The sequence below is a fragment of the Ischnura elegans genome, chromosome 1 (genome assembly GCF_921293095.1).
Source record: "Ischnura elegans chromosome 1, ioIscEleg1.1, whole genome shotgun sequence".
Taxonomy (NCBI): Eukaryota; Metazoa; Arthropoda; class Insecta; order Odonata; family Coenagrionidae; genus Ischnura; species Ischnura elegans.
Window position 1 is genome coordinate 151,399,801 of NC_060246.1, and position 20,598 is coordinate 151,420,398.

General features: G+C 36.7%; 1 protein-coding gene across 1 annotated transcript in view; it reads right to left on the minus strand.

The window, feature by feature from the left end:
- LOC124166966 (voltage-dependent T-type calcium channel subunit alpha-1I) overlaps window positions 1–20,374 on the minus strand; it is a 67,769-nt gene extending 47,395 nt beyond the window's left edge. The window contains exons 1-8 of the mRNA XM_046544748.1: window positions 20,266–20,374; window positions 17,577–17,710; window positions 15,751–15,848; window positions 11,668–11,839; window positions 9,794–9,835; window positions 4,078–4,423; window positions 2,339–2,431; window positions 922–1,581 (exon numbers count right to left, since the gene is read on the minus strand). Of these exons, the coding sequence (XP_046400704.1) occupies window positions 922–1,581; window positions 2,339–2,431; window positions 4,078–4,423; window positions 9,794–9,835; window positions 11,668–11,839; window positions 15,751–15,848; window positions 17,577–17,710; window positions 20,266–20,358 (1,638 nt within the window). The 5' untranslated portion in view covers window positions 20,359–20,374. The remainder of the gene's footprint in view (window positions 1–921; window positions 1,582–2,338; window positions 2,432–4,077; window positions 4,424–9,793; window positions 9,836–11,667; window positions 11,840–15,750; window positions 15,849–17,576; window positions 17,711–20,265) is intronic.
- Between the last annotated feature and the right edge of the window lie 224 nt (window positions 20,375–20,598).

Genomic DNA, 20,598 nt, shown 5'->3' on the forward strand with positions numbered 1-20,598 from the left:
ATATATCAAGGGGTTACAAGGGGCAAATTAGGGGCAAATTTTAGTCGCTCTGTCGCAAGCGTAGGTGTCACCGCAATTTTACTCCAGATAAGTGATTAGAAGTTGTATAATATAATTTAGTTAGAGTATAAGATTTATTTAGGCCCGATTTAGAAGTAGTTCCATAATGTGGCTAAGTGAATAATTAAGTTGTCACGAAAAAAGGCAAAAATCAAATGAGTGATTTTAATGCAGATTTTATGTCATGCATGAGAGTTGGGGACGAAGCTATTTGATTAAATAACAAATTGAAATGAATATCTATCAAACGAAATTGTGCTCTGCTCTCAAAATATTCAATCGAATCAAGAAAACTTAGGCACAGTTCGTGGCGTCAAAAACTCGAGATTTAACATAAAAAAGCGGATTAATTGATGAAATCCATGAGGGTACAATTAATGGACTCATAAACTTGGAATAGATTTCCGTGGCTAAAGCAAAAAAGCTGCAAATCATTTCAAGGATATTTAGGAAAAGTTTATGACGTCATTTTCACCAAATTTATTGTCAAAACTAAGTGATTCAATGCATGGCTTAGCAATGCAAGCCTATGCATAGAAGATACTTAAGCAAAGCTTATGACGACATTATCTTCCAAATTATAGTCAAAACAGTAGACTATGTGATTCTATGTATGGCAGAGCAATGTCTATACACAGACAAACTATACCAAAGTTTATGACGTCATTAACAAAAATTTATAGCCAAATCTGTAGACTAAGTGACTTTACATGGCAGTGGAATGCATGGATACCTATACACGACAGAAATTTTGTATCGGCAACATGAGCGCTGCAATAAGATCAACGAAACTTGAGTGCAGTTGATGACGTCATATCCAGGTCGTTTTACCTCGGATTGGTTGATCGCATCCGTGCTCACCTCTCCGCTGCCCTCCCATCCGTTGGAGACGGAGGGAACCCTCAGGAGACCCGGCCTCCGCGGGCTGGCCAGCAGCTCCACGTCCGAGACCTCGGGGCTGGCCGTGGGGGCGTGGAGGAGACCGTCTCCCCCGCTCACCCTGCCCCCGGCCTCCACCTCCCCGCCCCCGCCACCTGCACTCCCACCCCCGTTGCCCCCGCCTCCTCTCCCGCCCAACACCACGACGACGGGCGGGGGCAGCGTGCCCTGGGGGCCGGGAGGGGGGAGGTGGGGCGGGCCGGGGGCCTCCGCCCCCCGCCGCCTCCTCCGCCTCCTCCCCCCGTGGTGGTGTCTCCGCTGGTGGACCCCCAAAGACCTCCCCCCTGCCCCACCCGAGTCCCCGCCCCCCTGCTTCTCCTCCTTCTCCTTCCGGTTGCGGTACTTGTAGATGCGGTACTTCTTGATGAGTTTCCGCTTGCCGCGTCGCCACAGGTGAGCGATGTACTTGACGATCTCGGCGTAGCACGTGGACGGCTCGGAGTTGTTGGTGCTGGCGAGCGTGGACGTGGAGTGGAATCGGGCCCGCTCCATCCGCATGCGCTCCATCTCGCGCTTCTTCGTCTCCGAGAACTGCGTGGCGATGACCACGAGGCACAGGTTGATCATGAAGAAGGAACCGATCTGCGGGGGGATTTAAAAAAGAAAAATATTGGGAAAAACGGCCGTGTGACCTAATAGAGGGAAGGGGAGTATCCCAAGAGTTAGAGCGCTTGGCTACAGATCAAAGGTTCTCGGGTTCAAATCATGCGGGAAACCCTCGGAAAACCTGTAATTAATTATAAACAAACTCTGGTTTCGGTAACACGACTTTGCCATTATCTGGTACTTATTAAAATAGATACGTTTGGTTGAAACTACCAAATATTTTATGATGTACAACATAAATCTACACTAACTTAAGCCGAAGATAAGTGATTGTTCATGCTTATTTATCTCGGAATATTTTGGCTTACAAGTAACTTTATCGAGAGTTTTAAATGGAAAAAAATTAAATTTATGGTATTTTCAATACAAATTTTCGCGATATTTTTTTGTAACGAATAAATTAAAAATGTACAAAATAGAAATAAATGAATTGGAATTTACCACTTCGGTCTTCAATAGCTAAGACTATAGTTTCGTTGAATGGTTAACATCTTTCACTCACGCATGGTAATATAACGAAAACTTGGCCCGGACTAATAAATAGGTAAGCGGATGTTGCAATGTTTGTTTTTTCCTTCTAACAAGACGAAATATCTTCGGAATGCTAAACCAGATACAATTAACCGTTTATTTGATTACTCACCGAGCTAGAAATTACAAATGCCTACTCCGTTTGCAAGATATACCAGTGAGAAAAGAATATTGGAAACCAATATTTTTCCATGACTCTTACCACAATTAGTAGAACGAAGTAGATCCAGTCCCAGAAAGAGTGGGCGTCTTGAATGTAATACATGATGTCTGTCCACCCTTCAAGACTGATTACCTGGGAAAAAAACAAAAAAAATATTAAGTACCGAGTGGATTAGAAAATATCGATACATTTCATCATCCTGTAATATTAACGTAAATGTAAACGGGCTCTCAATCCATCGCATGTTTCGCCACCCCAAAAATCAGGAACCGGATCAAAACCCGGGTGTAAAGGAAACAAGTTAATTTATTTTGAAATTTATCGGGTTTGGTGACGTGAAAAATGGGAAAGAAGCACATCTCAACGTATTATCATTAATTCACTTGAGCTGGTGGAGCAGTTTGACTATTTAAGCAGCACACTAGAGGAAAATGGTTGCAGTCGTATGGAAATCAGGAAGAGAATGGTGATAGATAAGGAGGCGTTCATGAACAGGAAAGATATCATGAGAGAATCGCTAGGTAATAATTTAAAGAATAGAGTTAAGTAAAGAGTCTGCTCTTGAGTGTAGTACTTTACGACCCGGAAACGTGGACGCTGAGTAAGGGGGACGAGAAACAACTGGAGGTGTTCATTGGAATGGAGAAGAATGGAGAAGGTGATGTAAACGGAGAAGAGGAGAAACGAGGAAGTGCTCAGCATGGCGGGTGAAGAGAGGAAGATTCTATACGAGGTACAGAATAGAAAGAAGGTTTGGATGGAGCTAGTAATGAGCGGGAAAGGGATGATGAAAACAGAGTGAGAGGGGATATTGAGGGAGGGAAAGAAATGTAAAAGGACTCAATGGGACAGAACACATAGAATGAAAGAATATAGGCTACATCGTGCTTCGGAAGGAAATACAAGTTAGGAGAGGAGATAGGCCAGTGTAATCTGCAAAATGCTTCAAGTAAACCTACCTCAACCAATGGAACACATTTTTCGCCTTGAATACTTTAACTTTTTGTTACGTTTAAAACTTGCATTTAAAAGGGGTGCACGAAAAAAAGCTTTCACTAAACAGAAAACAATCTAATATAAAAAATATTATACACATATTTTACGCTTCCATATAAACGTCCTTCGACGAAATAAGTAATGAACCAATGACTCAACAGGAGGTGCTTAGTGCTTACATTAGCAGAACAACAATCCATTTACAACGCCAACATTTTCTTCAGTACCTAATAATTCTTTACAATAACTCCTCAATTCCGCAATCGTGATGCACGGTAATTGATCATTTATATAGTTCAAAAATTTACAACTCCCTTTAGGATTTTATTACCGCATGGTGTGCGTGAATATCTTCAGTGATACGATTAATAAAAGCATTGCGTCGAATGCATTACGTTTGTGGGGGACGGGCTTCAGGGAGGCCTGGGGCGTATAATATACCTCCAGTAGATGAGAGTCAGGGGACTCTCTCAGGAAATGAAAATAAAATCATGGAAAAGCAAAAAATCATGAAGCATTTGTCACCCCATTTTATAGCCAATTTTTACCCAATTTGATACCCCATCCAGAAATAAAACGTTGATTTCGCCAATCCATAACCTCATTAGGGGAAATATCCTATATTATATTTGTAATATTTATTGGTTAGATGGAAGAGGGGAGTTTTTAGTTCCGAACCTGGCATAAATAAAGACAATTATCTATCTGTCTACATATTAAATATTGGGGAGACGCGTCCCCCAATGGATTGAAGCCGGTGGAAAAAAGACGATTTCCCTCACCAGGAAGATGGCAACCCAGGCGAGGCCGATGTTATCGAAGGAGATGGCCCCTTGGAAAGGGTTGTTCCCTTGCGGCTTGCACTCGCTGTAGTACTGGTTCCAGTTGATGCACGTGGTCACGTTGGAGCCGCCCGCGGAGCCGCCGCCGCCGCCCGCCGCCGAGGAGGAGCCGGCCGATCCGGACGCCGAGTGGCCGGGCACGTTGGGGATGGCGGACCCGTTGCAAGTCTCGCCGTTCTCCTTGGTGGGTGGCAGGTCGGAGCAGGTGTGCATTCCATTGTCGTCGGGCCGCGAGCAGATGTAGTCGCGGTCTTGCTCTTGGTAGCGGTAGAACGATGCAAGAGGCCTGACGGCGTCCAAGCATTCGGACGTGTTAGTGTCGGGCGGAAGTGGGATAGAGAGCAGCGAAAGGAATTGTGGGGGATTTTGTGGGCACATGCCATAGATATGGGGGGATATAGATAGGCAAAAGATTATTCTTTCTTTTTTAAAGATATGCGTTGTCACGTTACAAGCAAGCACAACAGCAGACACACACATACACACACGCTCTGACAAGTCTACAATGGGAATGGAAATAATATCGATGGGGTAAACTAAACTTTTTGAAAGCCTCGGAGATAACATCCACTTGGTAATCCCTCAGAGCAAAATTTTGCATGAGAGATCGGACCAAGACTGAAGTGGCAAAATGGGAGATCACGAGATGAGTTTGATGGACGTGGATGACTGACCACGACGAAGACCTTTGTTTCCATGATGCTTATTTTGAAATTTAATGTGACTTAAATCTAATAATCACTAATGAAGAGGTAAATGAATAATTCAGTGCAATCTATTTATATGCATTTCAGCTAAGCTAATTGTATTCGTTTCTCATAATAACAGTGAAGTTGGGGCATCAATGCGGACATCGGATTGAATTTAAAGCCTTGAGCTATCTTAGTTTCACATCTAGGTATTGCTGTTCAGAAGCTCCTCGGATGGTATACCGGGAAGCGATAATGGCCTGAATTTCAATACCCTAGTTCAATGCTGATTTAAGACAAAATAGGTCTCACCTCTATTTTAAATGAGGGATATATTTGGCCATTGTGTAGAAACGTCGACTAGAATGGAAAAAGTGACCCGGTGTAACAACCAAGAAGATATTGATACACATATCTACCCGTCAGAAAAGTCTGAGATTGAATAGAAAAAGAGCTTATATTACGATTAAAAATTGTTTGAAATACTCACTACTTCATATTTATCATCAAACTATTATCAAACAATATTTGCCAAATTATTTTCAGAATTAATATAAAAAGCATATTTACATCGATAAATTCAAAAGCATTAGAAGTCCCCAGAAAGTTGGCAAGAGTCACAACTATATGAAACAATATCTACTAGGAACATACTTTATTAGAATTCTTGGTTAATATTCGACTGCAAAGGCTAATATTCAACTCATGAAGTCTACTATGGCTATATAAAAGCAGTGATTTCTACGCGTAATGAAGCACACTATGAATATATTTGGTGTATTTACAGGGTTTACCTTCAAAAAGCTATGACAGTGGGACATATAATTGTTGGCATTTAAATTTGATTTTTGAGATCAATATTCAACAAATGGATAAAGAAGGCGAATTAATCTTATATTCCTTCAGAATACTCTTTGTCAAATGTCAAACTAGTTAGTGCAAATTATTACGAAATATTCTCCCCGATTTGCTTCGATTTAGAAGACAACACTAATGAACACCATCAAAAGTTATTTTAGCGAACCAAACTGACGAAAATAATAATTTACATAAGATGTAAAATTTTGTTTTGGTAGATAGTCATATGATACAATGTTTATGTTAGTTACGATATGAAGACTAAAGCTACAGGGAAATATTGGATTACTGTGAAACGATTTGTATTCTGAAAATTTCCGCGAGTAGATGCTAATTCAAAGTGTATAAGTGCTAAAATCATTTAATGTTGTAACAGTGGTATTTTTACGGTTTCATAGTCAGAAGCATTATTGGATAAATTAAATGTATCTTTGAATAAAAGTAAAATATACATTGTCCTGGAGACCTTCAATCGTGAAGACCGGAATTTATATTTCAACAACTATGATGCCAACTTGAGAAATGAGAAACTTCTAACCAAAGACCTGTATCAGATAGATATTTTTCAGTAGATTTACATATACAATAGATATGCATTAGATAGACAGATGTGGGTAGTTAAGACATTCATCTCAGTTAGAATCTAAAGCTTCTCACTGGGATTGATCATTCACACTGATTTACCACGTGCTTTGTAAGCAACAGAATTATCTTCCGTATCAAACCTTACATAAGATAATTCTCCATCTTACCCTGAAGTCTGGAAGTCAAAAGTGGACTCTGGAGTGCATTGTACAATTTAATTTTCTTAAAGACACTCTGTGAATTCTATTTGAAGGGCAGTTTACATTGATTGATTTCGTGAATGGAAAGTTCACCCAAGCGAGACATCAAAGGCATTCAGGTCAAGGTTTTTACACACAAATGAAGCACACCACACCACAAGATAACAATTCATTTCAGCTCCACCAATAGCACTAACAATAAATTGAAGCAAGCATTTGCTATGATATAAAGAACTGCTGGAAGTGTAGAAACTACTGGAAGAGAAGGTAGAATAGATGGCTATATAATTAGTTCACACCACACAGCACTGCTGGACAAGAGAAAGGAGATGAAGGAACACATGATAAGCCGATCGCATTCTCTATTGTTTCAAAAATTAGGACACCATAACATGACAATCGTGGAGTGGTATTTCATAATTTTGAGTACAAAATAGTTAGACTTTTCGTTGCTTGATATGATTGGAAATTATTCAAAATTCTATTGGATATTTTGTGTGGGTGAAATCAGTGTTGCGTTCATTTGCCGTGGTGAGATTCTGCTTCAAGTCACCAACACGATTTCAAGTCAAGTACAATTATTTCATCTACTTCATGTGATTAAATTACGTAAAAAATTTCCTTTTAAATAATTACGATGATTTCTATTTAATTGATACTGATTGTGATTCCGCAGTCCTACACTTCTTTATTTGTAAAAAAAACCTTCAGTGATTATTTACCAATTTCAATGAGTTTGAATATATATACAGATATTAATGTATATTAGTCCAAGTATTAGTCCTGTGGATATTAATCCAAAGTTATCTGCCTAGTTTCGCGAAGTGCATCATCCAAAAAAATTAACCGATTTTATTTCATTAATTAAAGTGATATTTCTGTTAATAATGACACTAGAAAAGAATTAATTAGGGTAAAAATAATTCTCACGCATAAAAATCAAGACAATGCTAAAGGTTTTGTGTTCTTTGAAGCAGTCATATTCATCATTCATATTTTCTTCACCGTAAATCCAAAGTTGAGTGAAGTGTTCTGAAATATGCTCAAATAAGTGGTATTTTCGTGGCTGAATCCGAATTTAAAAGCTAATTAAAACCTCTTCATGTTAGTATAAGTATTTAGTATCCATTTTTTGCGTAGTATTTCCAAAATTCAAACTTGATTATTGTTTGGTTGACCTAAGAAGATATTGAAATAATTCTTAAGGTAGACATAGGATCAGATTTAAGGCTCCATTGGCCTTAATATTTCACTCACAATTCAGCCATTCTCAATTCTTTCACCCAAAAGAAGGAATTTTGTTAGTGACTAAAGGCGACAGTACTATTTTCGCTGTCTGAGTAAGAGAGACAGAGAATTTTTAGCAGTTGAAAGATTGTCTACTGCTGGGTTTGGTGCCGGAAACAATAGCTTCCTTTGGAGAACAAACTGGGAAAAGCAGGAACACCACATCAATGGTGATCATAGTCTTGTTTATGTACACATTGTAGCTCTGCTTTTTTCACAGCTATAAATGCACCGCTATTGAAGAAGATGGGACTAAAAAAGAGGATCACGCCATTATTTACAGATCTAAACCATCTAAAACCATTCAGCTTGCTGAGTGGAAATACGCCATGCACTGTAAAGCGTGGATTAGATGAGTATAGCAGAGTTTGTACAAGTAATGCCCGGTATGAAGACTATTTCAGCGTTTTTGTAACACTTAATCTAATCACTTTTCATATCTGTGACTATTATTGGGATAATATGAGGTTATATTGCGAGGGAGAGAATTAGCTAAAATATAAACCACGGTAGATCGCGTGAATGAGCTTTGAGGTGAGAGGAAACTTATGAAAATATTCATTGTGTATGCCATGATTCCTCTTTTGTAATAGATTTTCAGTAAGTTTATCAATACAGCTATAGACTCAATTTTGATAACCGATAGATGCATAGCTGAAAATTATGAAGTATCAAGTAATGGCGTAGAAAATGATGCGACAGTTTACCTAATTGTTGATCACATGGTTTGGGAAATATGCTAATTTACAGAGACCTTATATTAGAACCTCTTAGAAAATAAGGAAAATTATTTCGCCCACACAACCGCGTTAATTGACATAATTATTGAATTTTTAAATTCATGTGATATATGTGAGTTTTTAATGTGAGTGTTTCTATGATAAGTGCGAGTTTTTTACATGCTCATATTTATTTTATAGTTATCTGATTCACTTGTTCCAAAATAATAAAGCATTAAAATTTCAATACGATTTGTGTCGTATAAAGTTGAATTATATAGCTTAAGTTTGATTTTTTCGGAGTTGTCTAGTTTACTTCTATCAAAATTATAAATCATTAAAACTTCAATACAAGTTGGTATCGCATTGAATTGCTTAGCTTATTTTAGATCTTCATAATTCCGGCTAACAAGTAGCCATTTGGTTAGAATTTACTTTCACTATTGTGACAGGATTGTCAAAGATTGGAGATAAACTGCAGCTAAAGATCATCATGGAGGAATGTGATAATTTTTACACAGATATATAACGACGGCATTTTTCAATTTTATATTGATAAAGATCCATTTTTCGCCATTCATATGGCGATAAAAGTTTTACTCTTGAGGCAGAGGAGTTACCGTGAAAAGTAAACGGTGGTTTTAGTCACTCATTATAAAGCATCGTGAAAAGTGTGGACCTAACGATACCAGCAAATGGGTATGTGTTGAATTTCTACTCGGCGCCATTAAATTCTCTTTGACTTTACTGGCACGCATAGCGAAGGAAGAGCAAAGCAAGAAGAAATTTACCTACAGAAGAGTTCTTATTAACTAAAATTTTAAGAAATGACGGTAATTACCCAATTTACATGGATATTTTGCAAATTAAATGCAATTTATCTGAAATTTTATTCGCGGTTTTAGCGATTTCATCAGCGTGAAGACATTTTAGGCAGAAATAGAGATAAGAGGATTCTTGGAGAAAAAATGTGAAAATTTTTTATGATGCAAGTTTCATAAGTTTCTTCTCACCACATATGATTTTGTTTTGTTGGCAGGGAATTCAGGAAAAAAAGTTTTTGGAAATATACAATCAAAAGTTCCCGCCATTGTCTCATTCATAATTCCGAGAAAGGAATGAGGAGCGCTCTACTTTTGTTCTCATTGTCATTTTGAGTTTTAAAGGTATTAATCACACTATCACACCATCATCCAATGGCTGCTAGTAGAGAGATTATTTTTTTAGCGATTTTTGGATTTGGTTAGTATAAAACAATGTGCGGTGAACTGTTATGGTTAGGATCTTGGAGTTATCAGAGAAATAGAGAGAGGCTTACAGTGTCACTTTGACCTTCATCGTGAAATAGTCTTGGAGGTGCCTGTAATAGAACGAAAAATCAGGGTGTCGTGAAACTATATGACCTTATGAGAGAATAGCGGGCCAGCCATTGTGCATTAAACCCGCAAATCCATTCTTTAAAATGCAATGTTCCTACCTTTGGCTGGTAAGTCCTCTTGCCAGGAACAATAAAATAAAGCTCAAACACATTCCTCGGAGGAATAAAATTAACTTTGAGGAGCCATTGAGGATTGAATGTCATTTTTTCACATAAAAAAGAAAACATAATTTCAAGAAAATCGTGCGAAAGTTTTATTTATAATATGATACTGTTTGGGCATGCATTTTTACTCAGTATAAAAAAAGAAATTAACTTCATTTTCTTTCTTTGGTCATGAATATTTATATTATAAAGGCTAAAATCACGTTAAAGTAAAAAAAAATAATTCCTTGACCCAAAATATTTTTCATCAACGGGTAAGATTTTGAGTAGTAGATATTTTGGGGCTTATAGAATACTCTCCAAATGGTGAATTCTTTACCTAATCTTACATTCAAGAAATAGGTAGAAGTATATTAAAATAAGAAATCCACAAAAGCAGCACGCATGCAACGTTCATTTACAGGAGTGAGTGAGACAAAAAATATGAAAATAGAAAAGTGCAGTGGTTCACATTAAACAGCTTTTGCTTCGTATATATGATATTCGCGTGAAACGGTTTTGTAATGAAACATGCCTCAGTGATTCAGGGTATGAAATTTAGCAGAAGTGATCAGAATATGAAAAAATGAGCCACAGCAAGCGTTTGAACATTCATGGCTGTGAATAGATCAGCTGTGAGAAATACCATACTTCAAATATGTATACACAACAATAGGTACTTCACGAATATTTAAAAACATTTATTTATGTCTCTCGTCTAAACAGAAAAGAAGCAATTCAAAAATTATACGAAAAAAGTTAAAACGGATGCCAAAAATTACATACTCTTACCTTGAGTTTAAAAAGAATAAAAAACATTACCATTATCAGAGAATCTTTTTCACATTTATCGACAGTAAAAAGTGAAAACATCTTTGCTGTACGGGAAAAGTAGGAGTAGGTTATATATACGCCATTTGAGAAAATAATACATAGCTCTGCATTTAGAGCTCATAATTTCAAAATATGACGCATATTTATGAGTAAATATTTAAAATACTCAATTTTTTGGCAAAAATAATTGAGTAACGTTTTTGAAATATTTATTGTAATTCAACAGTAAAGCCACTTTTGAATCTTTAACATCAATAATTAATATAGAGATAAATAAGTCGGCAAATGAAAATATTGGTTAAAACATTAAAAATCTAAATAAAAAAAAACTTCAAAAGTTTAAAGCATTGTATTTACCGATCCCAAACTGTAGAAAAACTTCAATGCACCAATTAAAAGAATTTAAAAATGGTAAACAATTAATTTTAAATCCTGAGATTGTGAGGAAGTAATAACAGCTATCACGAGGCTTTCGAATTTTATGAGTCGATTCATCCAATAAATACAATCTTACGCATTTCATATGAACTTGTTTTGAGGGTGTCATGCCAGAACCACTAGACGAACTGTGTGGGCAGTTAGTAACTCGAAAGTTTCATAAAACTTCATGTGCAGTCTTTGAAACCCCTAAAAGGAATGGCCACAAAATGTTCATTAAAGATAACATTAGCATCAGAAAACAAGACGAAGAGTAGCCTTGTGTGGAATTCCTGTCTAAAGAGAGATGAAGAAAAAGTCAGAAGTTAGGATAGGAACCAGGAAATAAGATAATATAGGGATGACTTAAAAAAAATATACTCCATCATGATGGTTACTCGCAGTAAAATGATACTCACTGTGGGTACGTGATGTTTGGGATCTGGGCGAGAAAGCATCGCTGCCGAAGGATGCCTTCCCATAGCTGGACGCCCACGATGCCAAAGATGAAGAAGACGAAGAAACAGAGGAGGAGGACGTTGCCCAGCATGGGTAGGGTGTCCAACAGAAGCATCACCAATATTCTCATGCCTAGAAACGGATGAGAAGAGGGGAAATATCAGCGAGTTGGTCTCTGAAATAAAATGAGCAATAGAAACTCCCGAAAGGAAGAATCAGTAGTATGTATTATGGTAATTAGGACGAGGGCATCAGAAAATAGAGATATATAATTATTTTTCGATGTATATTTGTCATGTTTGTTTGAAGATTTTGGGCTGTGTCGCTGCGTCAATATTAGGGTGGCCCCATCGTTTCCCGATCGATGCTGGTCGTTTTCATAATGGAATCTGCTTCAATGCTGGTCGCTTTTTCAAGGGAAACACATTCCCCTGAAAAAGCAACCAGCATCGGTCGGGAAGCCTTGGGGCCACCCGAAAATTGACGCGGCGAAGGTTTTAACCAACATGACGAGTGCCCACGAAAGCTTTAACGAAGACATATATTTGATTTCGTGATTCTTTGTGTGAGAAATAACAAACTTCAATTACATGACTTCGTGATAACTTAAAATTTATTGATGCCTCTTAACTAATGAGAATGACCATGCTTTTTTTTGGAATTATGCAAATTTAAAGACAGAAACGGCAAAATAAGAGAGATAGTTTGTCAAAAGCATTTATAATTAGTTTTTCCACCGGCATCAAAGGAGCAAAACTTATTTCGAGACACAATCAGTATACTACCTAGCATTTAATAGTAATCATTTTAAGGTGCAAGACTGATGTCTTAACAGTCCCTCCATTATTCCATAGAGTGTGAGGTTGTGTGTAGCTGATAATTTTCTTGAGGAGACATACTTTAACAAAACACAAGACAAATGTCAGATTAAAATTAAAATTAAATATATGCAAACGAACAACTTTCTCCAATGAAATATTATCGTAGCGGGCAGCTTAGTGAGAATTCTTTATCATTCAAATGTCGAAACATTTTAGTGTTTGCAAAATAATTGCAAAGAGCTAAAACTCCCTTACGGTAAGTAATCGTATTGGGCAATGGGCATGAACTTGTGGAAATTTTTAATTGCAGAAGCGTAAGAAGTTTTACGAATAACTAAAGTTTTGAAAAATATTTGCAAGTAGGTATATGTGAATTTCTCGGGATAAGTAATTGTAGCGGCAAGACTAGTGGATAACCTTTACTGAAAAAATTGAATTTAAAAAGTTAATTCACCAGCAGAAAATTACGATGAAACCGAAGTCAGAAAAGCGAAGTTAAATAATTTCAAACTTTCCTCTTTTCCTCATGGATTCAATAACCACCTTCGTAGTTATTATAAACAGAATACAACATTTTAGCCACGTAAAATTTCCAGAACGACAAAACCATAGCACTGTAGAAGTAAATTGAAAAACGCACATATATAGGAATTAGTTTTTTCCGAAAACAGCCAAGGACCATAATTAATTTTGTGATATAATCAAATTATTTTCAAAAGCGCCTAAATTTTTTAACTATCAGTATTAGTTCTGAAGAACCCAAAGAGGCGGCTTATGAGTACTATATAGTGGATAAGTTTGACGAGGAGGAATATTAGAACAAAATACGCATCTCTCTCCTGTGTTGTAACCCTCATTTTGAAAGAATAAATCATGAATAATCAAAAGAAATTTGCGTTTTAAATGAAAATAGAAATATACATTCGTACATCTTCAAATATTGATTCGTCATACTTTATTTTTCACTATTCTCTATTATAAAAGTTTACATGCTTCAGAATGAAAATTTAGAGATGACGTTAATGAAATCTCATAGGCTTGAGTCCGGTAAATATAGGTCTTTAATTTTTGGTAAAAAAAACTTTAAGGTGGATACGAGTGAGCGTTCGAGAGAAGAGGATGTTTGGATTACTGCGAGAGAGAGCATTAACGAAAGATTTGACAGGATGGACCATACGCAGTCGACCATGGAATCAGTCGTTACCCAAAAAAGTCAGACTACAAACATTTAACCACCGTCGCGGTCGCACGGAGTATGAAGAGTTACATTCCGGTATTTTTTCCGTGAGGAAACGAGGAAAAACAACATATTAAAAAAACAGTGAAGCAACGGACCCAAAAAAAAACGCTGACTGTCTCTGGGCGCGGACCAACGTGAATATCGCTATTATCGTCGTCATTCGCGTTCATTCTTTTTCACCTCTCTTGGACAAAAGCATTTCACCCATGTGAGATACGTCCGGAAGACTAGATGGATATAGGTCGTTATTGAAACGGTTGACGATCGCTTGAAAAAAAGGACAGAAATCGAGGATAAAATGAAGAAAACTCGGAAAAACAAACGGCGGGAAGTTGTGTCCCCTACCGTGGCTAGTTTTTTCGTAGCGAGAGAAAGGTCAAATTTCTCTTCTTTATTTTACGGCCGCATGCATTTCGTTAATCTCGACCCTCTCTTCAATCTCCCACACAGGCGAAAATAAGTTAGAGAGGAGAGTTAGAGGAACATTTCCTTCAAGTGGCCATTTAGTGTCCTCTGGTGTACTTAAAAATTAACACTTCAAGAATCCTAACAATACACTGAATGCTTCCAATCATATTGCTTAATGTCTCGTCCAGTTTTTTTAAAGTTTTCATTTCAGAGTGCAACTTATCTTGGGACGATTTTCATCATTTTTCAGTCTGCGCAAAATCATCACTCAAATAAAAAAAACTCCAACTCTACACCTGCTAAGGCAGTTTGACCAAATGAGGCCCTTTCAATAAATTTCACCGCATCCAGCAAAAGTTTATTTTTTTAACCAATATCTAATTGTAATTTGGTTCAAAAAATAAGGGAAGAGTCATTTATTTAAGATTTCTGGTATATCGTAAGATTAAATATGCGAGGGAGTAGTTTTATTTCATCAACGAAGTCAAATCAATTTGACTCACATGAAATATGGTAAAAATTGAAGGAGATAGGAGTATAAACTGAAATTATCACTAACATTTTATAAATGACATTTTAACTTCGAAATGAATAAAAATAGGATGATAGGAGAATTCAGTCCGCCAGAAATAAATACAATACAATAGGTAGAAATTCAACACTTAAAGATAAGAATTACAAGAAATTAATTATGAAGAAACAGATCGAAAGTATCCTAGAAGAATTAAGACGAAGAAACGAGAGAAAATTTCCCGGCGTTTTGAAAAACATTTTTTTCATTATTAATTCACTAATTAAAGGATATATTTTACTCCATAGCGAGCGATTTTCGCAAGAGAGATAATTATTTAATATTTCCGTTCTTTCTTCAAATATTTCGTTTCTTCCTCATGAAATTTGGGTGTTTCTTATCGGAAAATGTGGTTTTCGATCAATTACCTCGGAAAAGGATGAATCAATACCGCATTAGAGTTTTTTGTTTTACCAAAGGACGGAATTCAATAAATTATAACCGGAATCCATAATGCTTATGGTTAATAAAAATCCCGAGCTGGTACATGAAATACACCAGATTTTCGCAGGTTTTTCACGTTTCCCTTCTTGTGTGAGCGTTTTTCTGCAGTGGGTTTTTTCTCTGAAGGTTAATTTTCCTTTTACACCATTTTCCTCGTGTTTTTTCCCTCAAAAAGAAATATTTTTTTTCCGTACACAAAATTTTCACACATACTCGTTTATTTTATTTGACACTTCTCTAATAGTGTATATTGTATATTTTTGTATTGCAAACGTTTATTTACCGTTTTTAAATATGTTTGCATTGACGCTATCGAGGGGTTAGGTGAAAGAGGGTACTTATTAGCCTCAACCTCGCCCGAATCTTATTATTAATATCATTAAAAAGATATCTTATTATTATTATTACACCAAAATTAAAAGCAAGTAGAGATTAAAATGGTGTATCGTATGATCACGAATAATATATTTGCTTTGAATTTGGAGAAGAGTCCATTTACTCTTCGCTTAAACGGGTTACAAAAAATAAAGGGAGAAACCCAAGAGTGGTAGGTACTTACTTGGAATTCGATTGATGGCCCGGAGAGGTCTCAGCACGCGAATGGTCCTGATGGCAGATAGATTCATGTTCTCCACGTTTAAGCAGTACTCCAAAGCTCTGTAAGAATAGTAGAGACGAATGAAAAAGTCATAAAACAGAAAATTCATCTCAAGGAGATACCGCTGCGGTTATGTGGTACATATTTTCAATGTATAGCATTCAGCCTATTTGTGTCGGGCATTAAAAAAAATATTCCATGCAATTGAGCAATCTACTTTAGATAACGAGGGGCATAAACAATTTAGTTTGCGAATATTTACAATATTCGTAACTATTAGCGCCAGGAATCCCACATTTATTGCTTTCTCGATTTTAAAGTTGACCGACTTAGCAATGTGATCATGCCTCGCTTCCCTTCGGTTAGTGGATGGATATTAAAATAATCCCTTTCGGAACCATGGCTTTGATCTTTACACTCTTGCATTTCCTCTCCGTCAACCAGACTACACGAGGAAACCACTATAGCCTCGTCCCACTCCCGAAGGACTGTTTACCATCAATCACACTGTCCTTTACAAAACGCTTTGCTACCATTGGCAAGGATAAATGTGGATTATTTAACTCCAGGGGATGGGATTCAGGAATCAAAGGGAAAAAATAAGATTTTTGGCCTATTAAAGCTTTTTTCTCTCTCTCTGTTTGAAATTGCTGGAGATGAAGCGAGAATTTTTTGACGATTTCAAATTCTTTGGTCGATGAATCATTTCGGGAGATCAGAGGGGAAATGCTCGAAAATATCACCAAGTGTTTGAATAGGGGCGTATTTATTCATGGGAGGACGAAAATCATCGGTTGTTTGTACCTTGTGGGTAACTTCAACGAAAGTTCTCCAATTATGCGAATTTAGAATCAATGTGAATCCAACGAATAAAATTGAGATGAATTAAATTTCCGAGAAAAATGTAAGATTCATTGTTCATTGTGACTCCAATGCAAAATTATTCTCTGTCAAAACGGTGTGAGCATTTGGCTTGATATTTGTTATTTCAAATTCCAATTTTCGTTGAATTGGAAGGATTAGGATATACATATGTTAAATTACAGAAAATAACAGTCGAATGAAAATATACAAATGGATGTCGCTCTTCATGAAATTTGAGGAATTTTAAAACTTGAGTGGAAAGTGATAAATATTTATGTATGATCGAATTATAAATTATAGCATTAAAAAAATACGGCTACAACTTCGGCATTTTTTTTAACTTTACATCCATTGGAATCATATCTTTCGGGAACACTTATACGGAGAAAATTCATTTCGTAAAACGTTAAGTTGCTAAAGCAGCTCAACAATGACCTCAGTGACTAAATAGGAAGTCAAAGCCTCGGAAAAATCTGTGTAGAGAGTTTTTTTTACATTTTCATTCAAGCCCAATCTTACATTTTTATCTTTAATTCCTAAGTCATTTATCCAATTTCTTCGTCTCTGTAAGGCTTTGAATTGTAAATACAACTATTATATATTTACGTGCCATAATAATGGTCTTCTTATATATTTACTAGGATTGTCATAATTTTCTTATTTTATGACACTTAATTGCGCACCGTATTTCTCCGAATATAGTCCCCCTCTGAATATAGTCTCCCCCCCCCCTAATTTTGAGGCTTGAGTTTCAGTAAAAAATTTAAAAAATGGGTTTGAATATAGTCCCCCCCTTAACTTTTACCATGAGCATTTTTGGAAAAAAGGGGGGGACTATATTCAGACAAATACGGTATTTTAGATCATATAACATGAAGTATGGCATTAGGACTAACGGTGAGGTTAAAACAAATGCATCTTACCCGGCGATGACGATGAAAAAATCGAGTCTGTTCCACGTGTCTGCCAAGTAGGTCCCTTTCCCGTAGACACCCATTGCCAGCATCTTGATGACCATTTCGATGGCGAAGAAGGCGAAGATCAAATCATCGAAGATCTGCAATGAGAAACGAATTTTAGTGGTTGAAGTAAAAAAAATCCTACTAGCATCGAAAAAAATCAAATAGTTTGACGAAAAGGTTCAATGTAGATCCTAAAATAGTATTTGGAAATGGATAGATTCATGCATCCTATGAGAGAATGGTAAAGTTATTTTTTTCTAGGTGACATTTGAGAAACATTGTTTTTCGCGGCATTCTTGCTATAAATTCGAAAGGGAAATGGTCGAAAGATACACGGCGACGTACATGTCCGTCTCACGATGTCTGGAAATAAAAGCGTTTGCTGATATTTGAGATTCTCGTGAGACGATCAGGGGCGGATCCAGGATTTCTTTCTGGGGGGGGGGGGGGGGCGTATCCAGGATTTTGTTCTGGGGGGGCACAAAGATAGCTCATAATACAAAACGAACGCAATGGTAATGGGACCGTATTAAAATTCTTGCATATTTTTTGAGGGTCTAGGGGGGGGGGGCACGTGCCCCCGTGATCCGCCTATGGAGACGATGACACCTATCCTACCACCCATAAATATGGCCGACGTCGAGATTTAAACGAGTTCTATCACATGAGTGAAATTTGTTAAAAATATTTGTGAATATCGTTTTGTGTTTTTTATTGCTTCAATATTGTCAATATATGTTAAGTCTCATTTTATGTCATTTTAACACTTAATGCTCTTTCCCAAATCAGTTGCTTAATACCAAAAACCCTTTCACAATGAAGTAAGTTAGTTCTCAAACTCATATTTGGGTAAAATTTAATCATTGAACCGTTGGGAACAGACGTACTCATTGGGAAAGATGGTTATTTCCATGAAATTCACCCTTCCAGGAAAAACAGTTACCCGCTGCCCTCATCGCGATGCTATTTATATGGAGTAAAAAAAGAGTTCCTATCGCTGGAGAGTGAGCCTTTGTTGAGTTAAGTGAAACGCAAAAGCATTTACAGCACCAATATTTGAGGTCGTTTTCAATTAAGCATAAAAAAGTGGACATGACACTTTATTAATTCATTCATGCAATTATTTCATCTCTGTTGGGTTATAAACTTTGAATACTACTGTTATAAATTCACGTGCCAATTTAATGGTTTTCCTATATAATTACATGAGTTTCCATAATTTCCTTATTTTATGGCACTCAAGTGCATTAGTGTAGCCAGGATTTTGAAATGGGGGTTTACCGGAGATTTCGGGGCCCTTCCGGGGTGTATGAAAAACACCCCAGAGCAAAGGGGTCCAGCAAAGGATAAAAAGGGGAAAATCTTGGCATCTTTGATTTTGAAAACCTGATTTTTAGGACTGAAAAACAATAATTTTGTACGATTATTTGTTAAGATAAAGTGTATAATACGCCTGCAATAAAGTAATAAAGATTTAGAGGGGGAGTTGTTAACCGGAAACCCCCCCCCCCCTAAAGACTACGCCACTGCTCAGGTGTGTTATTTACTGCTATTCTTCTTCTGATTTGTTCCCAAAATACATACGCGTAGTTCATGTAGAGTAGGATATTTTTTGTCAAGCTATGTTGATCAAACGTGATATTTAATTTTCCAAAAAATAGCATTAACAGAAAAACCTGCAACGAGGAAAAACTTTTAAGCAATAATTAGGAAAAAATGTTGAGAATTTATTTTCTATTCTACTAATCCAAAAGCTAAGATTGAGTTCATGAAAGGCAGCTTTTACAATTACTTCAGACAATTCTTGGGGAATATATTTAACCTAATACAACTCTTTCAGTATTCTTTTTTTTATTAATCAAACCTCATCGCTACATCACCATCCTCCAGGTAACTTTATTTTCAACTGTGTACTTTGAATACTCGAGCTTATTAAGCTATCAGCACTCCTTTCCCGTCGAAATGTACACAATGGGTGCGGTAAAGTGTAAAATGATGACGATCCAATATTGAAAAGCACCATTAATCGGCTTTGGGTTGGTACGTACCTTTTAATGATCGATCCTATTAGGTAATCGATAGGAGAATATTCCACTTCATCCGAACATATTTTTCTCTTCTCGTGTCACTAAGATAGTTGGATCTGATTGCAGTTATTATACGTATTAAAGCTTAAATTATTGTTTTGTTGATATAAACGCTAGAGAAAGGATTAAAAATATTAGAAATAGGGTGACCTTACAGACTACGTGTAGAGTGGTGTCTGCAGTTCATTACTCATTATTATTAGTAACGTTAACAACTGGGTGAATTGCATTAAAAATATAACATCTGTTTTTTCTTTATTTTAATGCCGTCTTCTAAAAAGGTTTTATAATATCATTTTTATATCTGATTAGTTCTTAAAGTGATGTGCTGCGGGTTTTGATTTGTGATACGGAACTATTGATTACAATTGGCTTTAATATGCGGCCTTTAAAATATTTTTAATCTGATAAAGTTGGAACTGATAGCAATAAATATATATTTACACAAGGAAAAGCAAGTTTAAAAACTTATGCCAAATCATTCAGAGGAGTCTATTGCTCGATTAATTGATCCATAATCTGAAAGATTTAACGAGAGGGATGATAGTATGAAGGTTTCTCACCTGAAGTATTTTGCAGCGGTTCGTGGTGCAGTCATCGTCCACGCAGGGCCGGTACATCCCCAGCGTGACGCAGTTGAGCAGAATGGCCATCATGCTGATCCTCTCGAACCACGTGCGGGATTTGAGTTAAGGAAGTATATGATGATAGGAATTGAAAACATACAAAATACACCCAAACCTATATCAGAGCGCAATACCTGTACTAAAAATGTTAAGCAGACTCCGTTCTTAATTAAAGACGTCTAATTTTATAAATTTACTGCGGAATGTTAAAAATAATGCGAATCTAATTGTTAAATTACAGTGTTAATAGTTAAATAATCGTCCCGTTGG